At 37.3% G+C, this 16723-nt stretch overlaps 1 protein-coding gene across 1 annotated transcript in view; it reads right to left on the bottom strand.

Moving 5' to 3' along the window:
* Positions 1-15563, bottom strand: part of LOC145802452 (putative inactive purple acid phosphatase 1) — a 32759-nt gene extending 17196 nt beyond the window's left edge. The window contains exons 1-7 of the mRNA XM_082895170.1: positions 15440-15563; positions 14116-14298; positions 13716-13807; positions 13549-13615; positions 13305-13427; positions 12438-12530; positions 1127-1256 (exon numbers count right to left, since the gene is read on the bottom strand). Coding sequence (XP_082751296.1) covers positions 1127-1256; positions 12438-12530; positions 13305-13427; positions 13549-13615; positions 13716-13807; positions 14116-14298; positions 15440-15493 — 742 coding nt within the window. The 5' untranslated portion in view covers positions 15494-15563. The remainder of the gene's footprint in view (positions 1-1126; positions 1257-12437; positions 12531-13304; positions 13428-13548; positions 13616-13715; positions 13808-14115; positions 14299-15439) is intronic.
* Between the last annotated feature and the right edge of the window lie 1160 nt (positions 15564-16723).

Below are 16723 nucleotides of genomic sequence, written 5' to 3'. Positions count from 1 at the left end.
CACCCATCAAGTGTGCACACTGTTTATTTGTAATTTTAAAATCTACAATGAGCATTACATTACACATCTAAAAATACTGTTGTTCAACGATATGCATTATAAATATATGAAACAGAGATGTACACCATATAAGGGGCCTATTTCATAATGTTTTATATTTACAAAAATTTTAAAAACTAGAAACAAAACTTCATATTTTAAAACTTGTAAACAATTTGCAAAATTTACTATATTTTTGTAATCACAAAAAATTGGTTCATTTGTTTATGAAAAAAATTTTCATTCCTTCCTCCTCCCATCCCCTCCAGCCACCACCCATTGCTCGTCGCCACTTGTCACCACATCCGGCCACCACTAACCACCAGCCACAATCGCCAATGACTTTCTCCGACCACCACATCTCGCAACCGGCAACCATCTTTGGCCATGATCTTCAATCGCCATATCTAGTGGTTGACTACCATCTCCAACGATCAGAAATTGGGCGATTACTGCCTGCAACTAGCAATCACATTTGGCAACCGCCGACCATTTCCCACCATTGGTGACTAGAAACCAACCCTGGCAACCGATAACCACCTCTTAGCACAATCTCTTACCGTTGACAACCATCTTCGGCCACCACCTCCCACCAGTCACCCCTTTCACTTGTTTTTAAAACATGTGTATACCAAACATATTTTTTGTTTTAGTTTTAGTTTTAATCAAATCTTTAAAAATAAAAAATAAAAATAAAACTAAAATTTTCTTTTTTGGGCACAACATAGCATTTAGTATGTTAGTAGAGTTAGCTTACAATGAAAGCCAACGTCTCTCCGTAAACTTGAACTTGAAATCTCACACTCTTGAGACTTAAGTTGCCTCTTCGTGACCACTTGGGCCATTACATGGGCTCCAAAAAAAAAAAAAAGAGATATTCATATTGTTCATTTATCTCTTTTTTTATTTATTTATTTTTTTTTTTGGATTTGTTGAGGTCAAACTATTCCATTTGACATCCAACTTTTGAAAATTTTGTGAAAACATGTTACCCAAATAAGTTTGATTTATAGTAAAAAATTCATACACTTCAATCCATAACCAAGTATAGCTTACAAGAAAAATTAAAAAAAAAAGTATTACGCACCGCACATGCTGTTGCGGTCAAAAGTCAATGTTCCAGCCGGGGATTGCCTTTGTTCTCCTCCTTGTGGACCCCATTCAACAAAAGGTTCTGCTTCATTGATTCCATATCCACTTGTCCAAGTCACAGTCATCTGAGTATATTAAAAGAGCATCATTTTCTCAAGAAAATGCAAGCCTGATATAAAGAGGACAAACTATGAAGCACGGATACTTCAACAAACATGCCGTCATGCCCATACCGGATACTTCTGGCGTGTGATACTTAGTATGATACTTCTGCATACGTATCGAGTACACGAAACACATATTCAAAATTTTTCTTCTTAATTTTTGGCTTACCCAAATGTACCTAGTATACCGTATCTCAATTGAAACAATATTTTCTTCTACTACAAAGATAAAATTGCTTCCACTAGACCTTTTTTTTATTTGTAGTGTAATGCTTAGCATGATTTTAAAATTAAGCTATGGTTTGTAACTTATTTAATATGATGACATTTAATTTTGATTTATACCTTTACTTTTAGCATTAAATGTTAATTGTAGGTTGGATGTTAACATATTAAACCATTTAATCAAATTTTGCATTACTCCAAATTAAAAATAAATATTTTTTTACAAACTTTCCAAACCGTACCAGTACACTTTTTTGGGATTTGATTGTATCGACGTACCCATATCGTACTACCCGTACCCGTACCCATGCTTCATAGATAACAAATAACCTTAAAGAGTGTCCTAGGCATGTATTGGCATGGCACAATTCTGCCAACAATTGAATTTTTTTTGTTTTAGAAGAGGTGGGATCAATGATCTGTTGGATGAATGGTATGGGTTGGCTCTCACACACCTCAGAACTCAAGAATTCAACCATGGGAATAGATTAAAAAAGTTACTGTTTGACGCAATACTTAAAACACATTGAAAACAGGGAGGAAGGATGTTTGGCAAACTAATTTTGGGAAAATTTCCTAATAACACCGCCTTTATGGAAACATTTTAAAACTGTTTTCTAAATTTTCAAAATTGTTTTCACAAGAAATTGAAAAACAAATAGGAAAATGATTAGTGTTTTCGAACTTTTCATCGATTTTTTCCGAAAGACAAGAAAAATAAAAACATTGAAAATGAAATCGATACCAAACAAACTGTGATACCCCTGTTCTGCATTATGCTAAATTGGTCCTTAATTTGAATATGATTACGTGTTCAGCCTGACTTTATGTGCCATTATGTGAATATATGTGATTTTGCAATTCTATCTGTTCACTGTAGGAATATCTGTTTGAGTAAACTACTTTGGAAATTAAATTGAGGGCCCTATCGGCCACAGAACCCGAAATTGTTACGCCATTGTGATTGGCATAATTTTTAGAGCCTACGGTGAAACTTAATTGGAAATTTATTCGGGTCAGATTAAACTGATTAAATTGAGGGTCTAGTGCCTCAATTATTTAATATTAATAATTTTAAGTTAGTGGGGCCATATAAGGGCCCTTGTTACATTCAATTCTCCTCCTTATATCATTTTGGCTGGAGTTTAACTCTCTAGAAAAGAGAGAGAGTCGACTTTGAGAGAGAGGGGAAGCACCATTGGGCATTTTGATTCAAGATTGTGGATTGGGAAGCTACACTCTAGAATTAACAAGAATGGGTGGAGATTAAAGCTCCTAGGTGAGTGATCAACCCTTAATTCATGAATTTGTGTATGTAATAATGTTAATTCGAAGAGAATATTTGATCAAGAACATGAATGGTATTGAGTATGATGAATTTGAAGTTTATATGCACATGCATGCATAGAATTGCCATGAAATTGCATAATCAAGCATGTGAGGAGTAGAATATGAGAAATTGGGTGTTGAATCATACATGCAAGTATGGTTTGGTCGAGCTTCATGGTTATGAGCACCATTTGTACCAATTGTAATAGAAATGGAGTCAAGGATTGGCATGCATGCATGATTGATGAAGATGTGAAGTTGGAATGCATGAATTAATTATGTTGGAAAATGAATTTGAGTCAAAATGGGCCATGCATGTAAGTAATTCTTGGGATTGAGCTTCATTATGTTGTAACTTGGGGTTTATGCCATGTTAGTGTATGTTTCTATGATATTTGAGCCGAAATCATGCATCTTGAACCTTTGAATTTCGAGTTGAAGCTCAAGAACACAGTTCTAGGTTTTCCAGAATTTTGAGGTCCGTTCGAGCGGGGAACCTGACGCTCGAGCGGGAAATGCGTGCTCCCAGTACTTTTTGCAGACTTAATGTTCGCTCGAGCGTGGTAATTAGCGCTCGAGCGTGGGAGCTATTTTGACAGGCCTTCCGCTCGAGCGTTCTATTTCACGCTCGAGCGTATTTTTGATGCAACCAGCACTTTTGCAGGCCTTGAGGGTCCGCTCGAGCGGGGAAGTCCACGCTCGAGCGGGGACCCTATTTTCTGAAATCCTGTTTTTGCATTTTGTGTTCTGTTTTCCGTTCTGTTTCACTTGCAAGCACTCTTAGGCATATGTTAAGCATTGTAAATGAGTTAATGAGATAATAATAAAGCCTAAAGAGGAATATGTGAATTAAAGAACGGATTAAACTGTTAATGACCCTTTTGTGTTCATGAAACGTGTAGGGTCAAGCTCCAGGGCAAATCAACAAGCCGATCACTGTGAGTAATATCAATATTTGAAAGTTTGTCAATGTCCAATTGTTATTCCCATATAAACTTTATGAGCTGTTAATTGGGATTGTGGACTAAAGTCTGACAAGAATCAATGAATGGACCAAAGGTCGTTTTGATAAGAAAGAGTGGACCAAAGGTCGTTTTGATGTATATGAATGGACCAAAGGTCGTTTGATAAGAATGAATGGACCGAAGGTCGTTCTGATGTATATGAATGGACCAAAGGTCGTTTTGATAAGAATGAATGGACCGAAGGTCGTTCAGATGTATATGAATGGACCAAAGGTCGTTTAGATGAATATGAATGGACCGAAGGTCGTTCTGTCATGAATGAGTGGGCTAAAAGCCGTTTTGACGTAAATGAATGGGCTAAAAGCCGTTTTGACGTAAATGAATGGGCTAAAAGCCGTTTTGACGTAAATGGATGGGCCGAAGGCCGTTTTGACATAAATGAATGGGCCGGAGGCCGTTTTGACAAGAATGGAATCCTGAATGGGCCAAAGGCCAGTATGTTGGAACTACAGTCACTTGAACTAAATTTTGTATAAGTATATATATATCTGTGTTAAATAGAAGTATGAATTGGGCCCAAGGCCGTTTGGAGCATGTTGTTCTACATATTGTCATGTAACTGTCATGTTTGATATTATTCACTGGGCTATCGCTCACGCTCATTCATGTGTTTGTAGGTGAGCCAAGGGAAGTCCAAACCCAGCCCCAGTGAAGTCTGCTAGGAGAAATCCGAGTTTGGAGGAAGTCAGCCTTGCGTCTCACTCTTGAGACCTACCTTGCCTTTTTGCTATGTACTTATGTTTTGTCCTGTTGGCAAGGGCCTAGTGTATATCTGTAAATAGCCTGTCATAGGTTGACTCGTTTTGAATGATCCTGCCTGTAATGAATTTTGTGAAACTGTAATTTTGAGGTGGGTTATTAACGTAACTGAATATGGTCTGTTTGATGTGCATATAAGCACGGCTCTATGGACAAAGTTTTTAATTTTTGCTTCCGTTTGGCCCCTTTACTCTGACAAGTTACGTCTGAAGAATATGAGGCCGTAGGTAATCTCAAGATTGCTGGCCGGTTATGTCCTTAACCCATAGGGGCGGGTTTGGGTCATGACAGAGTGGTATCGGAGCACGAGTTAATAACTCACACACTTGTCCAAAAGAGCAATAAGCGTCTAGATAAGATCTAGGATGCATTCATGTGATAAGTACGGGTTGGGAAGCATTGATTATATGCTTAAATGTTTTGTTATGAATAATTATATGTGTAAGTTGTGAACTACAGGCATTGCAAATTATCTTGAAATATGTGCTCCTTAGTGTATGCGTACTTGTGTACCTTTTGTATGAAATATAATGCAAGTTTAATCTGATGGTGAGAACCAGAGGCGATGAGTTAGAGGAATCCTCTACTGCCAGACTGGACAGAATGGAAAGACTGATCCAAGAAATGGCAGAAGCTTTGAGACAGCAACAGGAGTGGCAACAACAGTGGCAGCAACCACACCCGCCACCTCCACCTCCGGCACCACCCGTGCCAGATAATCAGAATGATGACCGGATAATAGCTCTCACCAAGGAATTCAAGAAAATGAAACCACCACAGTTCCATGGCGGACTAGATCCTTTGAAAGCTGAGGCTTGGGTTCTTGGGATCGAAAAACTGTTTGAGGTGTTTCCGTGCTCGGATACACAGAAGGTGCTTCTAGCCACCTTTATGCTAGAAGATGAAGCGAGAATATGGTGGATGTTGATGAGGGAAAACCACAGAGATGTTGACTGGGCGAAATTTTTGGAAATCTTCTATGACAAGTACTTCCCGCAGTGTGTCCGGGATAGGAAAGTGGCAGAGTTCATGGAACTCAAGCAAGACAGCATGACTGTAGCTGAGTATGAGGCCAAATTTACTGAGTTGGCCAGGTTTGCACCACACGTAATTGACACTGATTATAAGAAGGCAAGGCATTTTGAAGGCGGGCTCCGAAGTGACATCCTAGAGCGAGTGAATGTCCTGAAGTTGGAGACCTACATCGGGGTGCTTGACCGGGCCATCATATCAGAGGCTAACATAGCTAGACAAGCTAAGCCAACATTAGGATGGAAAGGCAACAAAAGACAAGGCTTCTTTTCGAAGAAGAAATTTTTGAAAAAACAAAACACAGGCTCCTCAACTACTTCAAGTTCTTCCCGAGGCACAGCTCCCATGTGCAACATTTGTAGCAAAAGGCACCGTGGAGTCTGTTACCGTGCATCGGGAGCCTGTTTTAAGTGTGGGAAACAAGGGCATATAGCCCGAGATTGTAATCAGAATAGTGGGAAGATAGCTGCTAGCTCCACTGCATCGATCCCAAAGCTGGGAAACACTTTGAGATCTGCTACTACTGGGGATACAGTGAGACAGGGGAGAGTTTTTGCACTCGTTCCGGGCGATACACGGAATGCCAATGCCGTTGTCTCAGGTACTATCTCAATATGTAATCAGGATGCTTTTGTGTTAATTGATTCTGGATCAACGCACTCATTTGTGACATATGCATTTGCATCTAGACTGAAAAGACCCCTAGAATTGTTGCCATATTTGTTATGTGTGTCTGCTCCATCAGGGGAATCTGTGTTATGTGACTATATATATCGGTTTTGTGACATGCATATTGAGGATGCTACCCTATATATAGATTTGTTGCCCTTAAACTTTAGACACTTCGATGTAATTTTGGGCATGGATTGGTTGACCAAATATTGTGCCACTATAGATTGTGTGACAAAGAGGGTTGTGTTTAAACCACCAGAACAGAAAGAGATTGTGTTTGTGGGAAATGGGGTAGTGCCTCCATCATATTTGATATCTGCAATGAAAGCATGTAAATTGATCAGGAAGGGGTGCTAGGGTTATTTGTGTTATGTATTGACTGAACAATCCGTGAATGTTGAATTGAATGATATTCCCATTGTTAGAGAATTCCCAGATGTGTTTCCAAATGAATTACTAGGGGAATTGGTAGACAGGGAGATAGAGTTTACTATTGAGACCGTGCCAGGCACCCAGCCTATTTCTAAAACCCCCTACAGAATGGCTACTGCCGAAATAAAAGAATTAAAGGAACAGTTGCAAGACCTTCTTAATAAAGGGTTTATCCGGCCCAGCACTTCGCCTTGGGGTGCACCGGTGTTATTTGTGAAAAAGAAGGATGGTACTTTGTGCCTGTGTATTGATTACAGGGAATTGAACAAGGTAACGATAAAGAACAAATATCCCTGACCCCGTATTGATGACTTATTTGATCAGTTGCAGGGATCACAGGTGTTTTCTAAGATTGATTTGAGATCCGGGTATCATTAGCTGAAGGTTAAAGCAGAGGATGTTGAGAAAACCGCATTCAGAATGAGGTATGGTCATTTTGAGTTTCTTGTTATGCCATTTGGAGTGACTAATGCTCCGGCAGCATTTATGGACTTAATGAATAGAATTTTTAAAACCTACCTTGATGAGTTTGTTGTTGTCTTCATCGATGATATTTTAATATACTCTAAAGATAGACTTGAACATGAACATCATTTGAGGACTGTTCTACAAATACTTCGGGAAAGAAAACTATTTGCTAAACTAAAGAAATGTGAGTTTTGGTTGGATGAGGTTGTTTTCTTAGGGCATGTGATCAACAAGGAAGGAATTTCAGTGGACCCGCAGAAAATAGAAGCAATTGTGAATTGGCCTACACCAACTAATGTGACAGAAGTTCGCAGTTTCATGGGCTTGGCTGGGTACTACAGGAGGTTTGTAAAGGACTTTTCAAAATTAGCCGTGCCTCTTACCCAATTGACACGTAAGGGACAACCATTTGAGTGGAATAGTGAAAGAGAATCAGCCTTTCATGAATTGAAGACAAGATTGACCACTGCACCAATTTTGACACTACCGTCAGGTACGGAAAATTTCGTGATTTTCAGTGACGCATCTTATAAGGGTTTGGGTTGTGTGTTAATGCAGAACGGAAAGGTTATTGCTTACGCCTCCCGACAGTTGAGGCCACATGAGAAGAACTATCCAACACATGACTTAGAATTGGCCGCAATTGTTTTTGCCTTGAAAATTTGGTGGCATTATTTGTATGGGGCAAAGTGTGAAGTCTACATGGATCATAAGAGCCTGAAATACTTCTTCACGCAGAAGGAGTTGAATATGCGTCAGAGAAGATGGCTAGAACTGATAAAAGACTACGACCTAGAGATTCAGTACCACCCCGGGAAAGCTAATACAGTGGCTGATGCCTTGAGCAGAAAATCAACAGGGAGTATGGCTTGTCTGCTTACTGAACAAAGGGAGATTTTGCAAGACTTTGAAAAGTCTGAAATTGAAGTGGTGGTATGTGAACAGGGCGGATTGATAGCTGCCATTACAGCCGAACCGGCAATTGTTGATGAAATCAAGCAGAAACAGAAAGAAGATGAGTTCCTCAGAAAGGCAATTGATGAATTTGAAGTAAGCCCAAAAGCAGAGTTCAGTGTCGAGAATGGAATGTTGAAATTTCGAAACCGAATATGTGTCCCAGATATTCCGGAGCTAAGGAAGAGGGTTTTAGATGAAGCCCACAGATCCGTATTTGCTATGCATCCGGGTAACAATAAAATGTATCGGGATTTGAAACAAACCTATTGGTGGCCTAAAATGAAGAAAGAGATTGCAGAATATGTGTCCAAGTGCCTTCAGTGTCAGCAAGTTAAGGCTGAACATCAGAAACCAGGCGGTCTACTTCAACCTCTCCTTATTCCTGAGTGGAAGTGGGAACATGTGACTATGGATTTCGTTGTTGGCCTACCTCGGACTTCCCGAGGTACGGATTCTGTTTGGGTTGTAGTTGATAGACTGACTAAATCTGCACATTTTCTGCCTGTCAAAACTACATTTACTGCTTATAGGTTGGCTACTATTTATGTTGATGAAATTGTCCGTTTACATGGAGTTCCGGTATCCATTGTGTCGGATAGAGATCCGAAATTTGTATTTAGATTGTGGAAGAGTTTGCAGGAAGCTATGGGAACAGAACTAAGGTTCAGTACTACATTCCACCCATAGACAGATGGCCAGTCAGAACGAACGATACAAACTTTGGAAGATATGCTTCGTATGTGTGCTTTGGATTTTTAGGGGAGTTGGGAAGACTATTTGCCGCTTGCAGAGTTTGCTTATAATAACAGCTTCCACTCCAGCATCGGTATGGCACCATACGAGGCTTTGTATGGTAGGAGGTGTAGATCACCTATTTGTTGGACAGAGGTCGGGGACAGAGCTTTGCTTGGGCCTGAAATTGTACAAGACACCTCTGAAAAGATCAAAACTATTCGGCAAAGGCTCAAAACAGCTCAAGATCGACAGAAGAATTATGCAGATGTTCGGAGAAGACCTCTTGAATATGAGGTCAGCGACCATGTGTTCATTCGAGTTTCTCCGATGAAAGGCCAAGTCAGGTTTGGGAAAAAGGGCAAGTTGTCGCCCCGCTACATTGGGTCGTTCCAGATTTTGGAAAGGCTTGGTCCAGTTGCTTATAGAGTTGCTTTGCCACCGGGATTCGAGCAAATCCATAATGTGTTTCATGTGTCGATGTTGAGGGGTTACCTCCGAGACCCGTTACATGTGATTGATTACCACCGGGTAGCTATTGATGAGAATATGGCATACGCAGAGTGGCCGGAAAGAATTGTTGCCAGACAAGTGAAAGAATTGAGAAACAAGTCCATCCCAATGGTGAAAGTAAAATGGAAAGAGCACTACGGGACGGATGCCACGTGGGAAAAAGAGGAGGAAATGCGACTACGATACCCACATTTGTTTTCCGACGAAGGTAACTTAAGTTTGGAGGACCAAACTTCCTAAAAGGGGGGAAGACTGTGATACCCCTGTTCTGCATTATGCTAAATTGGTCCTTAATTTGAATATGATTACGTGTTCAGCCTGACTTTATGTGCCATTATGTGAATATATGTGATTTTGCAATTCTATCTGTTCACTGTAGGAATATCTGTTTGAGTAAACTACTTTGGAAATTAAATTGAGGGCCCTATCGGCCACAGAACCCGAAATTGATTACGCCATTGTGATTGGCATAATTTTTAGAGCCTACGGTGAAACTTAATTGGAAATTTATTCGGGTCAGATTAAACTGATTAAATTGAGGGTCTAGTGCCTCAATTATTTAATATTAATAATTTTAAGTTAGTGGGGCCATATAAGGGCCCTTGTTACATTCAATTCTCCTCCTTATATCATTTTGGCTGGAGTTTAACTCTCTAGAAAAGAGAGAGAGTCGACTTTGAGAGAGAGGGGAAGCACCATTGGGCATTTTGATTCAAGATTGTGGATTGGGAAGCTACACTCTAGAATTAACAAGAACGGGTGGAGATTAAAGCTCCTAGGTGAGTGATCAACCCTTAATTCATGAATTTGTGTATGTAATAATGTTAATTCGAAGAGAATATTTGATCAAGAACATGAATGGTATTGAGTATGATGAATTTGAAGTTTATATGCACATGCATGCATAGAATTGCCATGAAATTGCATAATCAAGCATGTGAGGAGTAGAATATGAGAAATTGGGTGTTGAATCATACATGCAAGTATGGTTTGGTCGAGCTTCATGGTTATGAGCACCATTTGTACCAATTGTAATAGAAATGGAGTCAAGGATTGGCATGCATGCATGATTGATGAAGATGTGAAGTTGGAATGCATGAATTAATTATGTTGGAAAATGAATTTGAGTCAAAATGGGCCATGCATGTAAGTAATTCTTGGGATTGAGCTTCATTATGTTGTAACTTGGGGTTTATGCCATGTTAGTGTATGTTTCTATGATATTTGAGCCGAAATCATGCATCTTGAACCTTTGAATTTCGAGTTGAAGCTCAGGAACACAGTTCTGGGTTTTCCAGAATTTTGAGGTCCGCTCGAGCGGGGAACCTGACGCTCGAGCGGGAAATGCGTGCTCCCAGTACTTTTTGCAGACTTAATGTTCGCTCGAGCGTGGTAATTAACGCTCGAGCGTGGGAGCTATTTTGACAGGCCTTCCGCTCGAGCATCCTATTTCACGCTCGAGCGTATTTTTGATGCAACCAGCACTTTTGCAAGCCTTGAGGGTCCGCTCGAGCGGGGAAGTCCACGCTCGAGCGGGGACCCTATTTTCTGAAATCCTGTTTTTGCATTTTGTGTTCTGTTTTCCGTTCTGTTTCACTTGCAAGCACTCTTAGGCATATGTTAAGCATTGTAAATGAGTTAATGAGATAATAATAAAGCCTAAAGAGGAATATGTGAATTAAAGAACGGATTAAACTGTTAATGACCCTTTTGTGTTCATGAAACGTGTAGGGTCAAGCTCCAGGGCAAATCAACAAGCCGATCACTGTGAGTAATATCAATATTTGAAAGTTTGTCAATGTCCAATTGTTATTCCCTTATAAACTTTATGAGCTGTTAATTGGGATTGTGGACTAAAGTCTGACAAGAATCAATGAATGGACCAAAGGTCGTTTTGATAAGAAAGAGTGGACCGAAGGTCGTTTTGATGTATATGAATGGACCAAAGGTCGTTTGATAAGAATGAATGGACCGAAGGTCGTTCTGATGTATATGAATGGACCAAAGGTCGTTTTGATAAGAATGAATGGACCGAAGGTCGTTCTGATGTATATGAATGGACCAAAGGTCGTTTAGATGAATATGAATGGACCGAAGGTCGTTCTGTCATGAATGAGTGGGCTAAAAGCCGTTTTGACGTAAATGAATGGGCTAAAAGCCGTTTTGACGTAAATGAATGGGCTAAAAGCCGTTTTGACGTAAATGGATGGGCCGAAGGCCGTTTTGACATAAATGAATGGGCCGGAGGCCGTTTTGACAAGAATGGAATCCTGAATGGGCCAAAGGCCAGTATGTTGGAACTACAGTCACTTGAACTAAATTTTGTATAAGTATATATATATCTGTGTTAAATAGAAGTATGAATTGGGCCCAAGGCCGTTTGGAGCATGTTGTTCTACATATTGTCATGTAACTGTCATGTTTGATATTATTCACTGGGCTATCGCTCACGCTCATTCATGTGTTTGTAGGTGAGCCAAGGGAAGTCCAAACCCAGCCCCAGTGAAGTCTGCTAGGAGAAATCCGAGTTTGGAGGAAGTCAGCCTTGCGTCTCACTCTTGAGACCTACCTTGCCTTTTTGCTATGTACTTATGTTTTGTCCTGTTGGCAAGGGCCTAGTGTATATCTGTAAATAGCCTGTCATAGGTTGACTCGTTTTGAATGATCCTGCCTGTAATGAATTTTGTGAAACTGTAATTTTGAGGTGGGTTATTAACGTAACTGAATATGGTCTGTTTGATGTGCATATAAGCACGGCTCTATGGACAAAGTTTTTAATTTTTGCTTCCGTTTGGCCCCTTTACTCTGACAAGTTACGTCTGAAGAATATGAGGCCGTAGGTAATCTCAAGATTGCTGGCCGGTTATGTCCTTAACCCATAGGGGCGGGTTTAGGTCATGACACAAACGCTTAGCTATCTGATATATATTCTCCCTTACTTTCATTAAGTATCATATAAAAACCCTAGGGACTAAACTAACAGCAAAAGTAGACTTACCTCATTCCACATCTTTCCTTGTGCCAAACGCAGGTAAACTGGTGAGTTTGTATTTGCAAAAGTAATTGTATTTGACACTGCCACCAGCTTCGGCTGTTTCATAAAGAAGCTAGCAGAATTAAATTGTAACAGAGGTCACAAATGGCTAGCATGCAAGAGGAAACATAATTTTCATAAAAGAATCAAATAAGAGAGAAAAAGACACTAGAAAAAATAAATAAAAAAGGAATAATATATATGAACAAAAGACAAAGAGTTAGGTTTGCCATAGATAATCATAACAAACAATGAATTGAGTAGCTCCCATCTTAGATACAAGGAAATGTGGCATCATCACTCTCCCTATTGTTCTTGGAGATATGAGGCCAAAAGATAAAACACTTATTCTGAATCAACTATACATAATTTTCAATTGGAAAACTTTCGTTCAAGCAACTTGAGAGACGACCTAAAAAAAAATCTTTTAAAAAACACACATTGAATTGAGTTGTGAAGATTTTCCAAAAATTTTCCAGTTTGGGAGAAGTTTGACAACCTTTAGAATCCATCTGGCGGCAGTTAAAAGTAAATAAAATCAAAAATAAAAAAACCCTTAAAATATTAAAAAAAAAATCACTAAAACAGAAAAAAGGAAAAACAAAAAACTCAATTCTCAGAAATATAATTCAGGAAATTGAAACCAAACAACGTAAATTATCAAACAGTTTGTGGCCAACTAACCAATCAACTAAAAAAACGTCGAACATAACAATTAACAAGTCAACAAGTAAAACTGAGGGCTTCTCTATCCTTGCCCCATTTGTGAAAACTTTAACAGCCAATAGAACCATGCAGATTTCAGGGTAATGGTGAGCAAGGCAAACATACATTTGATAATCCGCCTGAAAATAGAACAAAAGAGAAGTCCGATCTTTGCTTGATCAATTGAAGCTTCAGCATCCTTTTTCCATTGTCTTTATACTTGGGATTGGTATAATTTGCATATTGATACTGCACAAGAAGTGATATAGTGAATTTCAAATTTTGTAGCCACTTTTGTTGAGTTAAACAGGATGGCAGCAGCCTAAGAATCCATAGAAGAATTTCATAGAAAAGCAGCACAGCACAAAACCTTAGTAGGTGCCGTGCACAAGAACGGAGGACCAGCTCTTGGATTTTCCGGAAGACAGGTGGAAGCACTGAAAGCACGAAATACAAATATTTCCTTTGAGATCACATTAAATTTAAAAATAAATAATGAAATAAATAAATTATAACATACAAAGGCATTCAATTTACCTGAAATTGGCAGGAGAAAATACACCAACCCAGTCACCAATTGATGGGTTTGGAATGCTATATTCTAAAGTCACCCATTCAGTGTTTTGGCCCTAGAACAGAGAAGAATCATCTTATTAGTATAAAATTAGCCCCTCTTTTTTTTCTTCTTCTTTTTTCTAGCTTTCTTTGTGTGAACCTTGCATCCAATAGTCCTAGGTAGAAAATGAAAATTCAGGATCTATAAAAAAATTTAACCACTGTGAATTAGGAAAAAGAGGCACAATAAGTGCATGACTAGAAAAATTTATTGCAACCATGTCTTTCTTTCTCCATCAGTGAACTAAACTTTGACGAATGAAGTCTATCAATGGCAAAAACCCGGTCATCTGAAGTCTGTCAGAGGGCATTGGAAGCTTACTCCTAATCCAAGAATTGAAGGCAAGGCTTTAACAAAAGCCCGATCCTCTGGAGCAACTACTGCTCTATCAATAGCAATTCTAGAAAGAGGCTGATCTCGATGAGAAGCTGCACCTTCAAGGCTCACCAATGCCCAGGAAATTGCCAAGAAAATCCACCCAGAAAGTCTCATCTCACCCAATATCTGAATACAATTCGAAAAGAGCTGCTTAAGAACCATTATCCATTTTTTGATAAGTAAATTAAGAACAGTATTCATAGGAACGCAAATGGAGAGTAAAAAAGCTACTACCAGCTCTCATAACATATCAGAACGAATCAAAATCTGAACTTGCATTGCCATTAAACTTAGGGCCGGCCCTAAGTTCGTCGGGGCCTAAGGCGAATTTTGGAAATGGGAGCCCTTTTATACTGAAAAAAAATTTATGAATAAAACGATAAGTTACAATTTTTTTATTTGTTTATAACCATAAAAAAATTTACTTACACATATAATCATTAAAATTATAAATAAAACAATTTAATAAAACAAAATTAGAACAAAAAAAATTAGGAAAAAATTATTCAATTAAAATTGATAAAGACCTAGGTAAAAAAATTTGAGCAAAATTATTTATTCCACTAAAATCTAATAGATAAAGAAGGTAAAAATAAAAAATAAAAAAAATAGGGCCCATATATTGTATGTATTATTTTTCTTGAGCCCAAACACTTTTTTTTTAATATATATTTTCATTTTAATAAATATGGACCAAACTACACTTATAAATAAATATGGAGTAAATCATACATGGACCAAAAAAAATATTTTGGGGCCCTTTAAATCAATCCTAAAACCAAAAAAAAAAAAAAACATTGAGCCTATAATATTTTACCAAATTTAGGGGCCCTATTTTTGGGCCAAATTTAGGGGCCCTATGTTATATATGTTTATATGTTTTACCAAATTTAGGGGCCCTATTGTTTTTTATTTATTTATTTATATATTTTCATTTTAATAAATATAGGCCAAACACATTTATAAATAAATATAGGCTAAATTATACATGAGCGCAATAAAACATTTGGGACCCTTTAAATTGATCTTAAAACCAAAAAAAAAAAAAAAGATTGAACCTATAACAATTTTTTTAATTTGGGGCCCTATTTTTGAGCCAAAATATGAGGCCTAAAGCACAAGCCTTACTTGCCTTAGGGCAGGCCGGCCCGGATTAAACGCTACAAACTAGTACTCTAAATTTGAAATTTTTCTTAGTCTAAACATTTTATGTCTAAGATCTTTCTGGTCCAAAAAAAATATAAAATAAAATAAAAAGGTAAATTACCCACAAAATTAGAAACCAATGATGTCCATCGTTGGGAATCTTAGTGCAAAGCATTGCCAATCACCCACAAAATTATTCAACAATCAGAAACCGCATTGCATAGACATACATATATGTATATTCACAAAAATAAAAGAAACCTCGGTTAACAAAGTGATCAACACAAGTCCAAATGAACTGAAGATTACCAAATGTGTATCTCTATGAACTGAAATGAGCTCACGAAACAGTATTCAAGGGGAGAGAGAGAGAGAGTGGCCATCGAACTGACCTATATAGGAAAGTTGGGATGAGAGAAAAGGGCCAATTTCCCTGATCGGGACATTTAGAATATTTTAGTCCCACTTTAGGGTTTGTTTTTAACTTTATTTTCATACTAGGATAAAACGGTTTTAAATATACCGTTTTCTAGAAAACGGCTTTTGAAAAGCCATGTTTTGGGATTAAAATAATAATAAAATTTGAACATAAAAAAACGGTTATAGAAAAGTCGGTTTTAATTAAGTTATTAATTAATTCTAAATTTATTAAAAACGGTTTTGGTAAAATCGTTTTTACATTAATTTTTTTTAATTTATATTTTCAACATAAATATTTTTTTACCAAAAATATTTTTAATAAAAAACGGTGTTAGAAAAGTCGTTTTAGAAAACGTATTTACAAAAGCCGTTTTTACATTAATTTTTTTTAATTTATATTTTCAACTTAAATATTTTTTGACCAAAAATATTTTTAATAAAAAACGGTTTTAGAAAAGTCGTTTTTACATTAATTTTTTTTAATTTATATTTTCAACATAAATATTTTTTGACCAAAAATATTTTTAATAAAAAACGGTTTTAGAAAAATCGTTTTTACATTAATTTTTTTAATTTATATTTTCAACATAAATATTTTTTGACAAAAAATATTTTTAATGAAAAAGGGTTTTAATATATATTTTTTTTAAATTATTTTTTCTCATGTGGGAAGGTTGGACACATCTAAAAAAGTAAAAAAAAATGCTTAAATTTTAAAAATATTCACTAAAAACAAAAAACTCAGTTTTCAAAAAACTTAATTCAGAAAACTCAAACCTAGGGCTTGTTTGGTTTGTATCTTAAGATATAATTTTTGAGAATTTTTTTTAAAATTTTGTTTAGTTCAAATTTTTTGAAAAAAAGTTCCAAAATCACTTTTCAAAAATTTCCAAAATTTCAAAGTCTTTTCAAAACCCACCCTAGAGTGGGAATAAATATTTTATGTTTTAAATATTTATTGTTTTTTTTATTATTATTTTGCTTA

This window comes from Camellia sinensis, chromosome 11 (assembly GCF_055761805.1).
Source record: "Camellia sinensis isolate YWXY chromosome 11, ASM5576180v1, whole genome shotgun sequence".
Lineage (NCBI taxonomy): Eukaryota > Viridiplantae > Streptophyta > Magnoliopsida > Ericales > Theaceae > Camellia > Camellia sinensis.
This window is presented reverse-complemented; position numbering and strand designations above follow the sequence as displayed.